Below are 21126 nucleotides of genomic sequence, written 5' to 3'. Positions count from 1 at the left end.
ACACAGCTCAACGCTAATTTCACTGTAACTTATTTCGGAAGAAAGCGCAATGTTATCGTATGAGGTGACGTAAAAGCGTGCAGCGCGTTCGTTCTGCCCCTCCCTCTGCTGTTGTCAACGAGCATTCTGATTGGCTGAGGCATAGAAACGAGTACTCCGATTGGCTGAGGCAACGAATCGAGCAGCGTGATTGGCTCAGGCCTGGAAAAGAGCGTTCGGGGATCCTCAATGTACAGGCCGCAGTAGTGCTACCGTTGGAAAATTAACGATAATAAATCACGACAGATTCGCGGGGATCCGAAACTCTTCAACGCTCCGAAGGCAGTCGCGGAGCAGGTAAAGCGTTTTGGATTTGTGCGACAGGTCTGTGAAACGGTCGCCGGCGGCCCTGTCGGCCTGCGCTGCGCTCAAGCGCGAGGAAGCGTCCAGCGCTCGCGCCAAAACTAGTCCCTACAGCGATCACGCGCCTCGCTTTTGGCGCAAATATCAGTCATGTACGGAGTAAATGCAGCAAGTAAATCTGGGCGTCGCGTTTTTGTTGTATTCCGGGTTGTGTTGTAGTCATTTACGTGTTGGCATATTAGGTAGCTAATGCTATTAGCCATTTAGCATGTAGTGTAATGGCGGAGGGCAAGATGGCGCAGTAGCGCGGCTGCATTTGCGCAAGCTTTTAGCTGCGTGTAAACTGGTTTCTTCGGGTATATTAAAGTGGATTTTACAACCTAATATTATATATTGTGTATGTTTCTAATTGTATTGAGTCGATGCAACGATAGTAACTTTGTTTCGATGAAACTCCTGTCACGAACGGACCGGTTATGCTCAATTGCGAAGCGTACTATGGCGAAGGCAGGCCTCATGAATATTAATAAGGTCGTTCTGACGTTGCGCGGTACTGCGTAAGAGCACGTAACGGAATTAATATTCATGAATCAAGCCTTTGTCGTAGTAGGATTCGTAAATTCGCCTCCGGTATGCTTTGACTAGTTTATAATCATCATCCTCATAATCACTGCCCTGATCAGAGCACTGACAGCGATTTCAGACACTTCAATCATTTTTTGAAAATATTACGTTACCGTTCGTCTGTTCATGGACTCTAAACTTATTTTCAAATAGAGATAAATGACGTCATGTTGGAAATCCCCTCGCAGCATTGTTATATTTCTCAAGTTGTTATTACTAAAGTCTAATGTACTATTAACCGTTTATAATTATAGCCAACCACGTTACTGTCAGTAATTCAGTTGTGATTTCACTGCATTTATACATAATGTTAATAAAAGTGTTACAATGGCTAGAATTCATTGTCATATGAACTTTCTAAATGACACTGTCTTACATATATATGTATATATTTATAAACGACATTTTCTTTTGCTGCCTTGCTTGTATGCATTGATCTGTGTTTCAGTGTATATATATATATATATATATATGTATGTATGTATATGTTGTTTTTGCTTTTTATTTTCTCTCTCCAAATTTTATATTTGGAAACCCAAACAAGAATTTGTAGTAAAAATCTCCCTGAGGTAGTCTCTAAATTGCATAAAATATTATAAACATAATGTTTATTTCTTTGTTTCTTTCAGACACTTTCCTCCCAGATGCCAGATTCACAGATTTGCTTAATGTTTGTGATGCTTTTACGTGAAGGGAACTACTGTCAAATGTGAAGGTTTGTTATATAGAAATACAAGCGTTTACTCTCACGTGCCTGCATTTTGAATGGAAGAGATGATTAATTATTAATGAATTGTTTAATGATTAGGCATATTCATATTAATTCATTGTGATAGATTTTCTGTCATTTGGTGTTTATTTATATATATATGTATGTATGTATATGTATGTATGTGTATGTGTTTACCACACAGCAGTCTTTCATTTATTGTAATTCTTTGTCTGTTTTACAGGATTGTGGAACAGTCGCAGATAATGGATCAAGGTGGAGGGATCCTGGAGCTTCACAAGGATTTAAAAATGCCCCATACAATGATAATGCCAGATTTTGGTAAGGAACCGTCACCGAAATAGTGAGTCAATTAATTAGTCGATACTTGGTCAGTTTTAAGTCATTGCACTGAATGATGATTTTATGTTTGTTTGTTTGTTTGTTTATGATTTAACATAATTAAAAGTTTTTCAACTTCCAGCTGCCAATGGACAATGCACAGTTTGTATTTTGATGAATGTAAATAAACAGTTTATTTGATTTCAGCAATTTTATGTACATTTCATTTTGCTCTCGTTAAACTGTGCTGTTTGTACATAAGCACACACAACTGATCGTCACTTAAAGGTGCAGTGTGTAGATTTTAGCGGCATCTAGCGGTTGAGGTTGCGAATTGCAACCAACGGCTCGCCCTCCCTTTAGAGACGCTACGGTGGCGATACAAGGCTAAGATGTCGTAGTCTGAGACAGCAAAGAGTAGCCGGCAATGAGGTTTATTAATTTATTACAAAGGTAAATTAAGGAATTATATTTACTTAAATTAATCAATATGTTATTGCGAATATTATTGTTACTTGTTCATTGTGTCAGTGTTTTATTCGCAAGAACAACAGTGACGAAACACGCTCTGTTTGTCCTGTAAGGGCTACAGTACAAACATGGTGGCGACTTCCATGTAAGGGGACCCACGGTGTATGTAGATATAAATTGCTCATTCTAAGTTAATAAAAACATAACGGTTCGTTATGTAAGGTCTTTATTAGTGCTGTCATGGACTGTGATTAATCATGATTAATCACAAATTTAAAATACTAGGATTTACCTGTAAATGTGTTGAAATAAAGAAATGCATGACAAACTAGTTTAAGGAAACAGAACCTTTCACACTTCCGCCAGGTATGAGACATAATCCTTATTATTCTTTTGTTTTTATTCAGCCATTATCAGCCTTTAAACTGGCAATACAATGTTTACCAAGCCACATCGCTTCAATCCCAGTATACATTTACCCAACTATTATCAAAAGTATTTCTAAATAAATACAACAAAACATTTTCTTGCGACCTTACGTGAAGTATTATGACAAAATGCATTATGAAGAAGAATTGGACCTGTTCTGCAGCTGTGTTAGAGCTAATATTAGCATCATGCTACATAAGACAATTTATGAGATTAATAGTACACTTTTACTCAGAACTCACTTCAAACCACCATCAAGTGTTTGTAATAACTTCCTTTTGCAATCACATGTGCAATTTGGTCGTTTACTGTTGTTAAAATATGCTATTTATAGCCTTTTATATCGCTGCACAAATGAGCATTTCAGATGTACACATTCAACTCAAGAAAATCACATACAAATATCCTTTCGTAATCATGCTTTTATTATCTTATTTAATCTATAGTGGCTGTTGTCATGTTTATTTCTGCTGTGTAAAAGACATGTGTGCTCTGCTGAAACTCACGTTGTTTGATGTTACAACCGCCTCTCCGTTGCCAGGGATACATTCAAAGTATAATACACATTAGTAAAAGGATCTATTTTAATATTTATTTGTCTATATACACTTTGGGCGGCTGCCATACATTATAAAAGTAGCCAAAAAAAACGCAACCCACGGCTCTGTAACTTTTCCCGCGACTGTATTTTCAAAATAGCCCACTTGTGCCGTTACCCTGGCAACACTGCGCTGTCCCCTCATCACACAATGAACGATAACCTTCCGCGCTGCGATGATGGGAAGAAGTTGGGGTCAAACCTTATCAAGCGATTAATTTGCGTTAAAAAAATATTAACGCGTTAAAATTTTTAGATTAATCGCATGCGTTAACGTTGACACACCTAGTCTTTATACACTTCTGAAAGATCCAGTGCACCTTTAAAGGATTAGCTCACCCAAAAATGAAAGTTGTCATAATTTACGAATGATGGTCCTCTTTTAATAACAATTGTGTTTTATTACAGGAGTGACTCTGCTAAATTGTTCCACGCGTCACTCCTGAAATTGCTGATTGACGAAGATTTGCTATGATTGGATAAATTTTTTGTAATAGTCATTTTATAATAATCCAAAAGCACAACATGTGAAAAGAACTAAATCAGGGAGTGAAAAATAATGAGTAATCCTCTGCTGCCATCTACTGGTTATAGCTGTACTTTCATGTCATTTTCATTTGAAAAGTGTTTGTTTTCCTCCAGGTGGCAGAAATCATCCACTTAAGCTTGGCACGTTTTTCATGTTATTTCCATGAGTGAAAATTAGAAATGTAGATCCTCTTTAAAGTGATCTTTACTGCAGAGTTGGGAAAAAAAAAAAATAAATAAAGTGTTTAAAATATTATGTATTTAAAAATATACTTAATTTCCAAACATCTCAAGTGTGCACCATAGACAACGGCCCTCAGTTAAAGGGATTAAAGGGAGTGTTATAACAACCGAAATTGGGATTGGGGGTCACATCTTTGTCACCTTTTTTGTTTTTCGAGTTTGCATCTCTGCCTGGGAGGTTTCTATCTCTCCATTTAATATCCATGTAACCAAATCCGTTCATCATCTCTTCACATGACGTGGTTTAAGCTGCTCAGTTTATATGGGTTCATTTTAAGACACCTTTATGATTTTTTTGGTTATCTTTACTTTCAATAGAGAAACAGAAAGCATTCTTGTTGCATTAAAAATATCTTCATTTGTGTTTCAAAGATTTATGGGTTTGGAACAACATGAGTGTGAGTAAATGATGACAGAACTTTTCTTTTCTTTTTTTTTTCTTTTTTGAGTGAACTATCCCTTTGATGGAAAGAAATACCCCAATATTTATCAACCACTGCATTGAAAAACTTTTCAAGCCTCACATACAGTCAAACCAAAAAATTTTCAGACACCTTCAACATTTCTCACATTATCACAGTTTATTCGCTATAGTTGAGAAAATTGTAATAAAATATGAGAAGAACTCGGAGTTAAAATCTGTCAGAACAAATTAATCTTGATAATGTCCGATAACTCTGATAGAAAGGTGTGTAATGAATTCGGTTGAATAGCTGTCAGCTGTTAAATGTAAGTAAACAATTAGATAATACCAATTTAGCTCAACCAATTACCAAGCAATGCTTCATTCTGTTCAGTCTGTGGTGTACAAGGTCACATTAGCAATTAAAAAAAAAAAAAAAACACTTCAGCAAAACATGCTCAGATCAAAGTGTCTGAATAATTTTTGGTCCCAAATTTTGATCAATTTTACTGGTAGTCCACTGTAAGAAGAATGTTTGGGTATAACAGTTTACTTTATTTTGCTGTCCTCACTTACATAAATGAACTATAGTGTCCTGCACCCACTAGTAAAAAATATTAAAAATTATATCTGGTGTCTGAGTAATTTTTGGTTGGACTGTACATCCAGACATATGTATTGTGATGTTCCTCTGTGCAGTCGCAGGGATGGGAGGCCTGGCCCACATTGACGGCGATCACATCGTGGTGTCGGTGCCGGAGGCCGTGATGGTGTCGGATGTGGTGACGGACGAGGGCATCATGCTTGAGACTGGCCTGGAGGCTGAGGTGGTGGAGGGGCCAGACATCTGCCACGAGGACGTCATCACCACCGAGGGCGTGATCATGTCCGAGTCCATGCTGGGGGCCGAGGTGGCCATCCAAGAGGCTCTGGGTGGCACCGCTGACCTGATCGAGGAGACGGTGCCGGATCAGGTGTTTGTGGCCGACCTCATATCTCCTCATGATCAGAGCCCACTGGACCACGACCTGGTGTCCGCAGAGGTCATGGTGACAGACACGGAGACGGTCATTCAGGCACACGACGCCATGCCGTCTGACGTCACCATTAAAGCAGATGACGATGAGGAGGACGATGAGGAGGAGGAGGAGGAGGAGGAGGAGGAGGATGCGAAGAGCACTTCAGAGGACTACCTCATGATTTCCTGTGAGTTTGCTGTTACATGGATTGATGGATCAGGGCTTGACGCTTACCTTTTTCCCAAGCAGCGCATGTGTTTCTAAGGTGAAAAATTTAGGAGCGCTTTAAAACTTAGTGTAAATAGCCTCTGCAAACAATTCACACTAACTCCGCCAACCAGCGTGTGTTTGGGATAGTCAACATTATAAAAAACAGCTAGGAATCATCAGCTCCAGTGGTGCAGGTGGTAAAGCGCGTGCCGTGGTCTTTTTACTGCGATCGACCCGGGTTCGAACCTGCCTTTTACCGAACTTTTTTTTCTCCCTTTTCAAATCTCATCGTAAGGGCTTTTATTTTCAATAAAAATTAAGGAAATAACCAAAAGGTTGAAAATAAAGTATCGGGTCGGGTTAGGGTAGGTGTAGGGAGGGCTTTATTGTACCAATAAGGTGGCATCCATTTAATAATTTGAATTAAAATGATCATTTTCACTCAATACGTTATTATAGCATACTGTTTTCTAATGAATTTCAATACTGAAGTGCAGATAATTGCCACTATTTGCAACAAGTAGTATAAATAGCAGGAAATACTGTGTAAATTCAGTGTAAATTAGGGCTGGGGTTTGACACAAATTTCACGATTCGATTCTCATTCACAAGATTGTGATTCGATTTGATTACCAATTCGATTTGATTCGACTCAATATAGATTATTTTGGATACATGTCAGGTACAGTACATGCCAAATTTTCTCAAGGAAAAAAAATGTCTCTCAACTAATGCTGTAAAATATACACGAGTGTCCGTTGGTACAGCATTATAATATTGAAGGTTAAATTTGACTGATTTGTGCTGTACAACTGCAACAGTTGTACAACAGTTACTTCAGTTTTTTTTAAATATACACATTTAAATAGTGGCTGTCATAAAAACTTGGACGGATTTATTCAAACATAAATAAAACATTAAAGAACAGTAAAAAAATTATATAATGAATGTTATATGGTGCATATATTTAGCAAAATGCTCCTCTCTACAGTTTATGTTTCTGGCTGACTAATGAGTTTATGATTTCTGAGGTAAATGTGACTTTATGTGATATTGTTTACAAGACGTTATATTGACGTCTTTGCGCGGCTGAAACACTGATTGAGCGATTACATGAGACAGGATACGGACTGTAAAGTTGTACTCTTTCTTTTAACTTACCTTCAGATGTTTAGTCATGTTTATTTTGTGCTGAAACTGGTATTAATGTGGCGGAGATCAACAATTATTTAATTTATCAGAATGCAGAAAGTACACAAGGTTTTTAAATAATTTTACTTCAGACTCTATTTAATAAGATAATGATGTAATTATTTATAGCTATATTAAATATACATTAGGTATGTGACGGTATCAAATTTTCACAATAGTCGTGGAAGCTTTTGTCATATGGTTTTATCAGAATATATAATTAACTGTTTACAGGGTTACCGGGGTAACGGCAGCGTCAGCGGCCAATGTGCGTTTTCATTCAGCGTGTCTCTTTCACATGCTCCGCCTTTCTTCTCATCCGTGCTCATTTAAAGAGCCCTGTGGATGGATTGATTCTGTCCACAGCAGTGTTTGATGTTTGGCTTCTTTGCAGTGGATGAGGTTGGGGAAAAGCTAGACATTGGAGACGCACCTTTAAAGATCACCGCAGATGTGGGCCAGGACGACGACGGCTCGAAAGAGGATGAGTTCAGCTCAGAGGTCATTAAAGTTTACATCTTTAAGGCAGATGGAGATGAAGATGTGGAAATAGGTAAGGAACACATTTCACATCTGTGCCTCAGCCTGATTGCATTAGGGCTGCAACAATTCATTTTCATGAAATAAAGATTTTATCATTAGCTAGTTCCACACTGCAGAGCTGCTTTATAACAGAAAATCAAGTTGTAATTCTGACTGAACGTGACACTGACTCTGGATTTTCATGTTTAATACTATAAAGCTGCTTGATTTAAGCAGCATCAAGTACTATTTAAAAAAAATGGTGTAGAAGCTCGTGCAAACACCCACATTTCTATAATCTGATGCGTTCTTAACCGCTGCTTTCTCACCGCTGTCAGTTCTCATTGTGTTTATATTGTTATTGAGAGCAATGCGCAGCATATATTTACATATTCATCCAAACGCCGCTCAGCAGCTTCAGGTTCGGCTGCGTTTGCTCTGGAGCTCTGTGTGTGTCCTCTTCTCTTGAATTGCATCCAGGAGAGCTGAATTACAGTCTTGTGCTACAGCGCCACACTGGTCAAACCGCATTATAGCAGGCTCTTACATTAGCTTATATGAGATCAAACGACTACTCGACGACAAAAATATTTGTCAGCAATTTTTTATTGTCGTCGTTGTCGATAATGTCGACTAATCGTTTCAGCTCTAGATTCCATACTGCTACTCGTGCAATCACTATTATTGTTAGGGATTTGAAAGAAAAACCAACAGGATTTTTAGCTGAAACTGTGATCATTGATGATTCATAAAATGCAAGTCAGCGTCTGCCCGTCTTTGAGAATTTAACAATAGCTTATCTGGGAACAAAAAATAATACCCGTGGCTCCTGATGTTGAGGTCTTATGAAGTGAAACGATCGGTCTGTGCAAGAATCTGAACATTGTTTGCAACATTATTCCTTGTAATCCAGAGCCTCAGGTAAATGGGGAAATGTTATTTGTTTCCGTGAACTGATTCTTTCAGACAGTTTGTTTCAATTAACTGGTTCAAATCACTAGTTCATTTACATAATCATGCAATGGCGTCACATATACTCAATTATAGTATTTAAGCACCCTGTAATGATGTGAAACGTGGGTGTTTTACATGTCTAAAGCATAAGCTTTCTTTAGTTCAACATTTTATATAAACCACGAGGAACCATAAACGGTTTCAGACGCTTCAGTTTGATTTGGTGAACTGGTTCAAGTAGTTCACTAAAAAGAACCGGTTTAAAAGAATGCTTTGTTTGCGAACCGGAGCATCATTCTGGATCGTTTGCCGGAGGCTCTGGATTACAGGTAATAATGTTGTAAATAGTGTTCAGTTTCTTGCACAGACCAATCATTTTGCTTCATAAGACCTCCATATATCGTCAGGAGCCACGGGTATTCATTTTGTGTTTCCCGTATATGCTTTTTGTCTCTCAAAGTTACGGTAATGACTCTGTGTGGGTTGTGTTGTAGGCAGCACAGAGGTGGTGGCAGAGAGTGATTTTCCCAATGGGCACACGGTGCTGGAGCCGGCGGGTTCAGGCAGGCTGCCCAGAGAGAAGATGGTCTACATGGCGGTAAAGGACGTCAGCCAAGGAGAGGAGGATATCAGTGAGTTCTCCATCGCTCTTTAAGAAGAGTAACAGGTGCATGCAGCAACTCAGAAATGTGTGTTATGTTTATGCTGTTCTCTGTCCTGAATGTAGACTGTTCAGAGATGACTGACCAGGTGTATATGGAGGTCATAGTTGGGGAGGAAGAAGCTGCTATCACTGAAGCGCAGCTGGAGGACACACCGGTTAACAAGACCTTTGTTCCTGCTGCCTGGGCGACTGCTTATGGTCCTTTACTTTATTTATATTGCAGGCAGAGATAGAAATTGCTTTATATGAATAGTCCACCAAAATTGAACATTTTAGCTGAACTCAGTGTAGCATATTAGTATCATACTCTAGTATGGTAGTCCAAATATTACTATATTCAAAGTCTTGTGAAGCCATATGATAGCTCAGGGTTAGGTTTCAGTCGAATCCTTTTGACAAAATTCCTGGCGAACGTCAAGAAAATATTTTAAAATATAGGTTAAAATTTCAATAATTTAACAATACATTGCATGGTTCTCTGATGATGGTTAAAAGTCACATGACATTACAGGAAAACAATTTTGTTTAGTTGTTTTATTTTGATTGTTTTTATATTAAGTATTTAAATACTAATTATTTTTACTGTGGCTGCACAATTTGGTCAGAAATTATATTGTGATTTATATATATATTTTTCACAAAATAATATACTGCTAATTAAAATAGTGGCTTTTGAGGATGTTCACTTTCAATCTTTCCAAAAAAAACAACTAAGACCTATTTTAGACAAAAAAAAAAAAAAAAGCAAACAAGCAGAAATAGTGTTTGCATTGTCTTTGTAGCTTTACTTTAAAGTGAAACGCAGCACATCAGACTGAATCATAGCCTTTTGCAATTTGATGTATTTATTACAATCCTATTTATTTATTTTACTTTTAAGTTTTTACCTTTAATTATTAGGTTTGCAAAGTCACAAATGGGAAACCATGGAAAACCATCATTTGTGGCTCTCCGTCATTATCACATTATCATCTAACTTAACATTTATAGAAACATTCTCTTTTCATTTTAGTGTATTTATAGCGTGTAAATGTCCAATCCAAACCCCTTACCAGTCATGGCTTTCCCACAGGAAGCAGTCTTGAAAGTAAGAATGGTGCAGCCACTCCCTACCTACAGATCACTGACAGCATCAGCACAAGCCGAGCACTTAAACAAAAGATCAAGAAGAAGAGGAGAGGAGAGACACGCCAGTGCCAGACAGGTATGATCTGCTGCTAGTGCTGGAAACTTTTTAAATGAACATGAACTTAAATTGAACACACATGTGACCCTGGACCACAAAACCAGTCTTAAGTCGCTGGGGTATATTTGTAGCAATAGCCAAAAAAACACTGTATGGGTCAAAATTATTGATTTTTCTTTTATGCCAAAAATCATTAGGACATTAAGTAAAGATCATGTTCCATGAAGATATTTTGTACATTTCCTACTGTAAGTATATCAAAACTTAATTTTTCATTAGTAATATGCATTGCCAAGAACTTCATTTGGACAACTTTAAAGGCGATTTTCTCAATATTTAGATTTTTTTGCACCCTCAGATTCCAGATTTACAAATAGTTGTGTCTCAGCCAAATATTGTCCGATCCTAACAAACCATACATCAATGGAAAGCTTAGCTATTCAGGTATAAATCGACCCTTAAAAATATCAAATTGACCCTTATTACTGGTTTTGTGGTCCAGGGTCACATATGTTCCTAAGCTCATCAGTTTATGCTATTTCAAAAAAAAATATTTCCAATATTTCATCTTTCACAGTGTCAGTTGTACTGTATGACTTTTTTTTTCTGACTTAAGCAAAATAACTTTTTCTGTCATTGTTTTTAGACTACCATTGTAGGTAATGCAATCTTTATAAAAAGCTGACAAAAAGTAATACTGTAATTTAACCCTTAGCGACCCAAGTATTGATATTAACAATGTATTATTTTTTCCCTTTAAATGTGTTTTTAGGAAGCCTGCGTTTATTCAAAAACAAAACAAACAACCAAAAAAAAAACTAATATTATTTACTATTATCTAATATTAGTCTCATATAGGAGTGAATGATATGCTAGTAGACACTATAAACTGAATGAATTTAACACCCAGTATACTGTACATTGTGGTTAATCATCTTTAGCACAGTTCTCCTTTTCATGCATTTTTAAGCTTTGCCAGTTTAAATTTTAAAGCAATCTTGGACAGTTCAAGCACAGTAAAGGCCTTTCCACACTGAGCTCGATGCGACTCACCGACGAACGGTGCTTTCACACCGAGCGTGAAACGATTGTTTGCCTTCTGTTAATTCACGCCTGCACGTTAGGTGGCGCCGACCAACAATGCATTTTTCCTCAGATATGGATTTAACATCTAAATTAAGATAAACAAAGTTTGGTTCTACACCAGAAACACAAACTATCTATAATGCTTACAAGAATAGGCTACATCCTGAAATATAATTAGAAGTAATTAGCAATTAGCATCAAGCTACACTTGAAAATGTATGTAATTAATGTATTTGCTTACCCACTTTAAACCATCATCGAGTGCTTGTAATAACCTCCGATTGTGATCTATAGTTGATTTTGATTCTATAATAAGCAGACACATGCACTCTTTGTGTTAAAACAATTGCGCATGTGCTCTACAGGTCACATGATTCAGTGGAGAATTATTAGAAAAGTTATTCTGTATAAATAACATGTGAGAATAAATCTGTTCTCAAATACCAATGATAACAAGAACTCAGCATCCACTCTCTTCTCTTATCCGGGAGACTCTTATGTGTTTGTTTACACTGGTTTTCGAAACAGCGCCACCATTCTCACCCTTTTGTGCAACAGCAGCTGCTCCGGTCACATCTAAACTCAAATCTGATTGGACAGACTGTGTTTTCACTTTGTGAAACTGAAAAGATTCGTCGGACTGGTTGGGGGAAAAAAAACATTTGCGTTTTCAGTGTGCGAGTGTTCGTGGACTATGTGGAAGCATCCATAGAAACCTATTGTTTTATTCCAGCGCCTCAGTGTGGACAGGCCTTAAGACACAGTTGAGGCATCAATTCGGTCATAACAACCTTATTTCCATAACAGTCTTGTGGCACATATCATTGTCGGCTAGAAGACTGAAACTTTGTGTTCATCTCACACAGAAACAAAAATTGTAGTCAAATTCTTGCATGTTGTGAGAATTTGTAAATGTTTTACTTTCAAACTTGTTTTATGATACATTTCAGAATATTTGCTTCTGTTATATGAAGTTTAACTGTAATTTAACTCCTTTCCTTAAAGGGGTGGTTGATCGCGATTTCACTTTTTTAAACTTTAGTTAGTGTGTAATGTTGCTGTTTGAGCATAAACAATATCTGTGAAGTTACGACGCTGAAAGTTTAGTGGAAACGGAGGTATTGTCTCTTAAAGAAAAGTCTGTTTAATGCCTACAATTACGACTGGTAGGGACTACTTCCTGGGTTGGTGACCCTGCAATTAACGTAAACCCCGCCCCCGGGAACGAGGCTATGTTGCGCAGCTTTTCCACCGGAGTACATGCAGCTATTGACTGGGCGTGACGTTTCCGGACAATGTGCAATATGCAGTTAACGAATCGCAATACACTGGGCCAGCTAACCAATCTGAGCCCATTGCGTATTTAGGATTGAGTGATATCATAGAAACAGGAAGTCAACCGGCTGTTCAAATGACAATGGAGGCGTAGAATAAAGGTAACATATGAAAAATTATTATTTTTTTTATTTATTTATTTATTTTTTTTAATGAAGCATGAAGACATGTTACACTGCATCCCATAAACACAGGCAAGCCTAGAGAAAAATCTGTCAACCACCCCTTTAAATCTGAACAACTGTTGCAATTTTGCTGCACTCGGTGTCTGAGAATTAATGTTCATGTAATAGAGCAATAATAGCAAATAATAATGATAGATTTAAAAAAACATCCAAAAAAGGAAGTTCTTGAAGGGGTCAGCAGATGCCCATTTTCCACAAGTTGGTATGATTCTTTAGGGTCAGCATACTTTGGTTAAAATTTCTCAATGGTAGTGTAAAAAAACACCCTTTTTACCCTGTCAAAAACAGCTCTGTTCCCTTTAAATTCTAATGAGCTCTGCTCAGCCCGCCCCTCTCTTCCGTGGGGTGACAAGCTGTTCTCTGAGACTTCATTTTAGCCACATTTGTTGTGGAATTTGCTAACTAGCACATTATTAGAAAACGCAATTTTCAAAGATTCATAAAAATTAATAAAAAAAATTTATTCGCATGAACATAGACACATTTAGGTAGATCGGGGTCACATTCCCTTCAGAAACAATTGTAATCCTCTGCGTCTTCAGCGGCTCAGATGTCGGAGTAAATGACGACTGCTACGTTCGTTATTACATCCAACAACAAAACACCTCAATCTCTTAGAAGGCATTCTTGTCTACACCTGCTCCTGTGTTGAAACAATGGCGGACTGATGACAGCTTGCTCAGTCTGTGCTAAAAAAAACATGTCAATCAACAATCGTGGGAGGGGCCTGGGTCTGTGTGACGTCACACAGCCAAGAATCTGAGAACAGCTTGATCTGAGACAGTGCTTATGATTTATTGGGATTTAAAAAAAAAAAAAAATTATCACTATAGGGTGGATGTGTACACACACTGCCAACACACATTTCAGCTCAAACAACATATAAAAGTGAATTTTGCATCCGATGACCCCTTTGATGGTGAAGTTGACCCCCTAATCATATACAGTCACATACAGCCTCCTCAAAAGCAGATATTTAAAAGGAAAGTTGTCCTTTCATTTTTGTTTTTTCTTGTTGGGTATGCTGTCTCACAACTGAAGTCTATGTCCAGCATGCTCTCTTTCCTTTTCAGCTGTAATCATCGGTCCCGACGGGCAGCCCCTGACCGTCTACCCCTGCCACATCTGCGGCAAGAAGTTCAAATCACGGGGTTTCCTGAAACGCCACATGAAGAATCACCCGGACCACATGTTCAAGAAGAAGTACCAGTGCACCGACTGCGACTTCACCACCAACAAGAAGGTGAGTTTCCACAACCACCTGGAGAGCCACAAGCTGATCATCAAGAGCGAGAAGATCCCGGAGTACACCGAGTACACGCGGCGCTATCACGAGGCCAGCCCGCTCAGCTCCAACAAGCTCATCCTGCGCGACAAGGAGCCCAAGCTGCATAAGTGCAAGTACTGCGAGTACGAGACGGCCGAGCAGGGCCTCCTCAACCGCCACCTGCTGGCGGTGCACAGCAAAAACTTTGCGCACGTCTGCGTCGAGTGCGCTAAAGGCTTCCGGCACCCGTCGGAGCTCAAGAAGCACATGCGGACGCACACGGGCGAGAAGCCCTACCATTGCCAGCACTGCGACTTCCGATGCGCTGACCAGTCCAACTTAAAGACTCACATAAAGAGCAAACACGGCACCGACCTGCCCTTCAAGTGTGGCCACTGCCCGCAGGCCTTCGCCGACGACAAGGAGCTCCAGAGGCACACGGAGATCTTCCAGGGCCACAAGACTCACCAGTGTCCACACTGCGAACACAAAAGCACCAACTCCAGCGACCTGAAGCGCCACGTCATCTCGGTGCACACCAAAGACTTCCCGCACAAGTGCGACGTGTGCGAGAAGGGCTTCCACAGACCCTCCGAACTGAAGAAGCACGCTGAAACGCACAAGGGGAATAAAGTGCACCAGTGCAGGCACTGCGATTTCAAGACGTCGGACCCCTTCACGCTGAGCCGCCACATTCTGTCCGTTCACACCAAGGACTTGCCGTTTAAGTGCAAGCGGTGCAAGCGCGGATTCAGGCATCAGAACGAACTTAAGAAGCACATGAAGACGCACAGCGGTCGCAAGGTTTATCAGTGCCAATATTGCGAGTACAACACTACGGACGCTTCGGGTTTCAAACGGCACGTCATTTCCATCCACACTAAAGACTATCCGCACAGGTGTGACTATTGCAAGAAGGGTTTCAGGCGGCCGTCGGAAAAGAACCAACACATAATGCGGCATCACAAGGAAACCCTGCTATAACGCTCTTTCTTTCTGCTCCACAGCTACATGTGTCATTTACGGCCCTCTTATTTAATGCAGTGGTTCTTGACTCCAGTCCTCGGGACCCACTGCTCTGCACATTGTGTACAGAGCGGTGCTTAGAAGGTTCTTCACAGCGATGCCATAGAAGAACCATTTTTGGTTCCACAAAGAACCATTCAGTCAAAGGCTCTTTAAAAAAAACACCTCTTTATAATCTGAAGAACCTTCTTTTGCCACAAATAACCTTTTGTGAAACAGAAAGGTTCTTCAGATGAACCATTTAGACAAAAAAAGGTTCTTCTATGGCATCATGAAGCACCTTTATTTTTAAGATGTATGTCTCCCTTATTTAACGCACCTGATTCAGATCATCAGCTCGTTAGGAGAGAGATCCGTGAACTGAACTGAGTGCGTCAGATAAGAGAAACATACAAAATGTGCAGAGCAGTGGGTCCCGAGGACTGGAGTTGAGAACCACTGATTTAATGTGTAAAGAAACATAAATCACAGCCGAGGCGGGTAGAAGTGGCTAACAGTATGGTCTTGGTCAAAATGATCATGTCACACCTCTCACGGTCTTTGAAGAAAACAGTCATTCAGGGTCTCAGATGCCTATATTTTTATACCCACTTTGCTTAAATGCTGTTAGCAAATTGTATCCTCTATATTAAAGGAATAGTTCACCCAGAAATTAAAATGTGCTCGCCCTCATGTTGTTCCAAACATCATCTCTAGAGGATAAAAGGCGTTTCGCAGAAGGTTCTTTCATTAACTTAATAGCATCTACTGACCAGTGTCCGTCAGGCTTCAAAAAGGATGAAAAAGCACCATAAACATAAAAGTAGACATTGTGCACTTTTTGTGTTCATTTTGGACTTTGAGAGCTTCTGGTCACTGTAAACGTTTGTATGGAAAAAGCAGTGCAGTGATTTTGTGCTCCGTGGAAGAAAATGGCATGGGTTTGGAATGACATGAGGGCGAGCAAATTATAGTAGTTTTCTTTTATCGGTGATATATTCTTGGTCAGAGCATCATGATAGACCTTAGTCAGGATAGACGACACAAAATGAGGCTAAACGTACAGTCTTTATAATGGCATGCACTTTATAAACCTAGATCGCATGTCATCTGAAAGCCGTTTAATGAAGTTTTTTGTCTACTGAAAGACGCTTCATCAGCTGTACAATCGGTCTGTTGTTAAACACCATCACAGTCTACTGATTCCTCACTAATTAAATCCGGCGCTGTCCTGACTAAAGTCTATCGGGACAGACAAAAGTTTTCTCTCCAAAGTCATTCAATCGTTTGATGTATTTTACCAGCTTGTATGTCCAGGTTTTACTGTACCTTTTACTGTTTTTTACCCATCATGATGTTACGTTGAGCAGTTCTGTTGTGGTATCTGAAACTGTACGATTTAAACCAGTGCGTTGTTCCAGCATCTGCTCTCTGCGGTCCCGGTGTCTTCGGCCTTCCTCAACGTTGTGAATACCACTACAAAATTCAATGTTTGTGTAAAATGAAACGTTAACAATACGGCAAACGTGCACATACTGCCAATTATTTCTGATCTGTTGAGTCATGCCTTACATGTATATTTTTTGCACTGAATTGAGTAAGTATGAATCGATTGTGAATATTTTTAACAATTTTCAGTTACGCTATAATAGATGTATACATTAACAAATGCAAATCACATTAAGAGCACCTTTTGCTTTTATAATGTCACTTTGAGTTATTTATTTTTAGCGGGTGGGCAAACGTAGACACGACATCCTAAAGCAGAAGCCATCCTTCAGCCCCTTCCCAGCAGTACTTGCGTGTAAAAGACCTCAGCGATTCCTGCCTTGCTCTGTTGATCGGCGTAGCTATGACTGTGGTTCACAGCAGCTCTCGTACCACACAGGGTGGATTTGGAGGGCGGTACTTCCTGTCAGTCATGTTTTTGTCAGACATCATAATCTGTAATGCGCATGTATAAAAACCTCTGTTATAAGCTCCTTCTCAGAAGAAAAGGTCTTTTAAGACGTCGCGGTGAAATTGAAAGAGTGGGTGATTTGCAACAGCTTTAAAAGACTTAGTTCACAGTAATTCAGATTCTAGAAATTACAAGACGCCGCTTCTAATGGTTCATCATCTGGACAGATGGAAATCTCACTGAAGTTACAGCGTAAATGGATGTAGTAGATTTTGCTTTATTCATAGTTGAATTGGTTGTATTAAGTTAAAACGGTGTTTAACTGATCAAGTGCTTTCAAAGTAATCATACATTTGATCCCTGGACTCACTCTCATTCATGAACCACAAGGAGAGCGGTGTCTGTGTGTGAATAATAACTGTTCTTGCGTGAATCGATGCACTGAACAGACGCAGCAGTTCACGCAATCGTTCATGAAGGACTCACAGATGCGTTCCGCTGGTGTTTTGTGAATGAAGGTTCGTGTCTCTTGAAATCTTCCAGACTGCAGGAGTTCGTTTGGCAGGCATCATGTCAGCGGTCTAGATATTGCTGTGTTTGTTAACATTCTTCATGCGAAATAAAATCCATGCATTACAATTATTTTCTGACAGGTGGACTACTGCTGAGAAGGAATCAAAATAAATATTTCTTTCGAAAAGCTTTTTTTGTTTTCAGAAATGGTTTCACACTCAGGTATTTCCTTGACGTTTAGCAAATAGCACTTTTCAGATGTAAGAAATTAACACAGTCTAAATAAATCATTCAAGGAAAATCATTTTAACCTGCTTATAAGTGTTGTATTATGCCATTAAAGTGGGTAATTACACATACTGTATTCTGCTACTGTGTGCGTCTCAATCACTTCCCTACTTCAGGGTTAGGGCACTCGTCAGGGGCTTTCCCAATCACAGAATAATTCTGGAACATTAAGTCCCTAAAAATCCCACAATCCACCACAACAATCAGGACGCTCGCTATGTTCCCGTAACAGAAATTTAGATGGACAAAACAAATTGCATGAAGCCTACTCAAGAAATATCATGACATTCGTTAGAAGATTTAAAGACAAACCTCTGTTTAATTACACTGTTTCTGCAGGTCTCCAAATGTCTCATTCGCTCTTCCTCAAAATAAATAAAACTGAGTTGAAAATCTTTATTTAAATATGAATTGCATTAAATGTCACATGCACTGCAAAACCATGAACGTCTTCCTCAGTATTTTTTTCTTGTATCTAAACATCCTTAAATCAAGATGCATTTACTTGAAATGCAAATTGAACATGCAAAGTCTTGTTTTCTGAAAAAATGCACAAAACGAGGACTAACATGTCAATGGGGTGTGAAACTTGTTTTCCCTTTGAGCCCATCGGCAGGTGTTTGTTCTAGTTTAATCAGACTCAGATTTGACCAGTTTCTCATGAAACAAGATTTAAGACAAAAGAGGGGAAACTTTTTTTTTCACCCAGTGTGATCAGAAAATACAGTAAAAGTTGTTTTCATGTTCTAGTGGTCGAGAGCACAGCTATTCAAGCCTTAAGCCATTTTTGTTCCAATTAAAAAGTAATCAAGAGTATTTTCGAAACTTTGAAGAGTTGCAAGGCATTTTGCGAGACGTTACTTTTAGAGAACATGTTGATAATTTGTTCCCTTTGATTATTTGTAATTACAGCTCAGCTGAAATAGTGCAGGAATATTTACCAGAACAAATGCTTTTTCATAATGTACTGTAAGCCGCATAAAAACCATGCCAGGAGGATATTGGTTCTGCCTGTTGATAAATATCACTGGTTTTGCAACATGAGTATGTGGCCATGCCACTGGAAATTGAGTCCTGTGTCACAATGTGTGGTGAGCCAACGCTCCTTTACCAGTGTCTGAGTTCATGTGCATGATGAGCACATTCAGAGCTGATGGAGACACTCTTTGAGTGCTTTTTGTTTCATACGTTTTGACAGTTCATCTCCAAGTTTAAATATGCATGACTGTTCAGACTATCCTTAGGGCTTCTGTAGATTTACTCCAGAGCATTTGATACCATTTACTCAAATACATGTCTTTACATTGCATCTCCATTTAAAGGACGTTTGTGACCTTGGAGCACAAAACCAGTCATAAGGGTCAACTTTTCAAAATTGAGATTTATACATCATTTGAAAGCTGAATAAACAAGCTAGGATAGGACAATATTTGGATACAATTATTTGAAAATCGACTTTAAAGCTTTCCGAAGGAAGTCCTTAGCAATGCATATTACTAATCAAAAAAATACGTTTTGATATATTTATCGTATGAAATGATCTTTACTTAATATCCTAATTATTTTTTGCATGAAAGAAAAATGATGATTTTGACCCATAAAATGTATTTTTGGCTATGGCTACAAATATACCTGTGCTACTAATGACTGGTTGTGTGGTCCAGGGTCACATTTTTGTAATTACATTGACCACATATGTCAATTATAAACCTCAATAACAGCAAATGCCAATCTCCGAAGAGTTACATTATATCAATGTATCAATATTTATTTTCTTATTTGATTCTAAACACAAATTGGTTAAATGACACATGATATAAAGTGGAATCCTCTGAATTGTACTGAAAAAAAAAGATCTTGCTACAGTGTATGAAAACATTCCACGTCACTATTGTTCTTATTTGATGTTTATTTTCTGAAAAAAAAAAAAAAACAATCCAGGTGTTAAACTGCACTTGGAAATTATGCTGACAAAAGATTTCAAAAACCGCCTAAACCTCACATCAAATGAATAAGACTGCTCACATGAGATTTCATTTGACCTCCCTGAACATCATTCTCTGAATGATAAGCACCTTTTTCACTGAGCCCAAAAAATTAAATTAAAATTGTGTGAAGTGTCTTAAAGAAGTCCTACCCGGAGTTTGACAATGAATAAAGTGATGCATTAAAATAAAAGTATATAGTAACACTTTATTTCCAGGTGTCCTTGTTACATGTTACATGTACTTACTATTATAATAACAATACATTATGCACAATTACACGCAAGTAACACTAAGATAAACCCTAACCCTATAGTAAGCACATGTAGTTAATTGTATAATTATACTGTAACAAGGACACCTTAAAATAAAATATAGCCAAGTATTTATTTAAGTGTAGCCATAAAAATATTGAATACAACAACAAATAAAACTGGGACTGCTTTTGTATTGTAGGTTAGATTTTCTGGTTTGTATTTTACACGCAGTTTTTGTCCATCAGTTCAGTTTTGTAGTTTGTTGTTTTTGGCAAGCGTATTGATCTCATAACCCCTATACCAATGCTGCTCTACTGACAGTTAAGTTGCTTTACAAGGTTAGCCGCTAGCCACAGTAGTGTATTGTTGTCACATCATTACCTCGTCATAACTTCTTTAGGAGATTTAATGGTCAAACTTTTGAGAGCTTTTCTCCTCAGTTTCTACAGCTCTCTGCTGGACTAATTTTCTGCCTCTTTTTCTTTTCTCTTCTGTCCTGGTCTTATTGTCAGTGGGTCCACCATGAATTCACAATATATATCTAAACAGTACCTGAGGAGATTGTGCAGACACTGGTCAGAAATCTGAAGCAGAACAAACATGAAATGATTTAAAGCAAACAATACAAATAGCTTTGATTCCGACCGTGGTGAGGAGGAGTGGGCAAACATTCATTCAAATTAAAGTCAGCCCAATTTAGGTTGTGGTTTCTGAGTGAAGCATTAAAAGAGAGTAAATGTAGGCTTGTGAGACGCGGGTGTTTAAGTGTCATTAGCTGATGCTGTTTTGGCTCCAGAATGGTTAGTCTTTAGTTCATCAGGAAAAAAAAAAACTAAACTGAAATCAGATTCTTGGCTGAAATCAAGTACT

General features: G+C 38.6%; 1 protein-coding gene across 3 annotated transcripts; it reads left to right on the top strand.

Annotated features, from left to right (window-relative positions):
• The first annotated feature begins 53 nt into the window (after positions 1-53).
• znf711 (zinc finger protein 711) lies at positions 54-18086 on the top strand. 3 transcript variants are annotated; one of them, XM_058797653.1, is made up of 9 exons: positions 54-363; positions 1596-1681; positions 1920-2017; positions 5389-5895; positions 7504-7662; positions 9080-9217; positions 9313-9447; positions 10322-10453; positions 14115-18086. In XM_058797653.1, the coding sequence occupies exons 3-9, from the start codon at positions 1942-1944 to the stop codon at positions 15290-15292; spliced, it is 2325 nt and encodes a 774-aa protein (XP_058653636.1). In that variant the 5' UTR covers positions 54-363; positions 1596-1681; positions 1920-1941; the 3' UTR covers positions 15293-18086. The 3 variants fall into 3 exon arrangements, with proteins under 3 accessions (XP_058653636.1, XP_058653635.1, XP_058653637.1); XM_058797652.1 differs by having other exon boundaries at positions 55-336; XM_058797654.1 differs by lacking the exon at positions 54-363 and having other exon boundaries at positions 1665-1681; positions 1920-2039.
• Positions 18087-21126: the final 3040 nt, after the last annotated feature.

This window comes from Onychostoma macrolepis, chromosome 14 (assembly GCF_012432095.1).
Source record: "Onychostoma macrolepis isolate SWU-2019 chromosome 14, ASM1243209v1, whole genome shotgun sequence".
Classification (NCBI taxonomy): Eukaryota; Metazoa; Chordata; class Actinopteri; order Cypriniformes; family Cyprinidae; genus Onychostoma; species Onychostoma macrolepis.
Note: the sequence above shows the minus strand (reverse complement) of the source record. Positions and strands in the feature narration are given on the sequence as shown.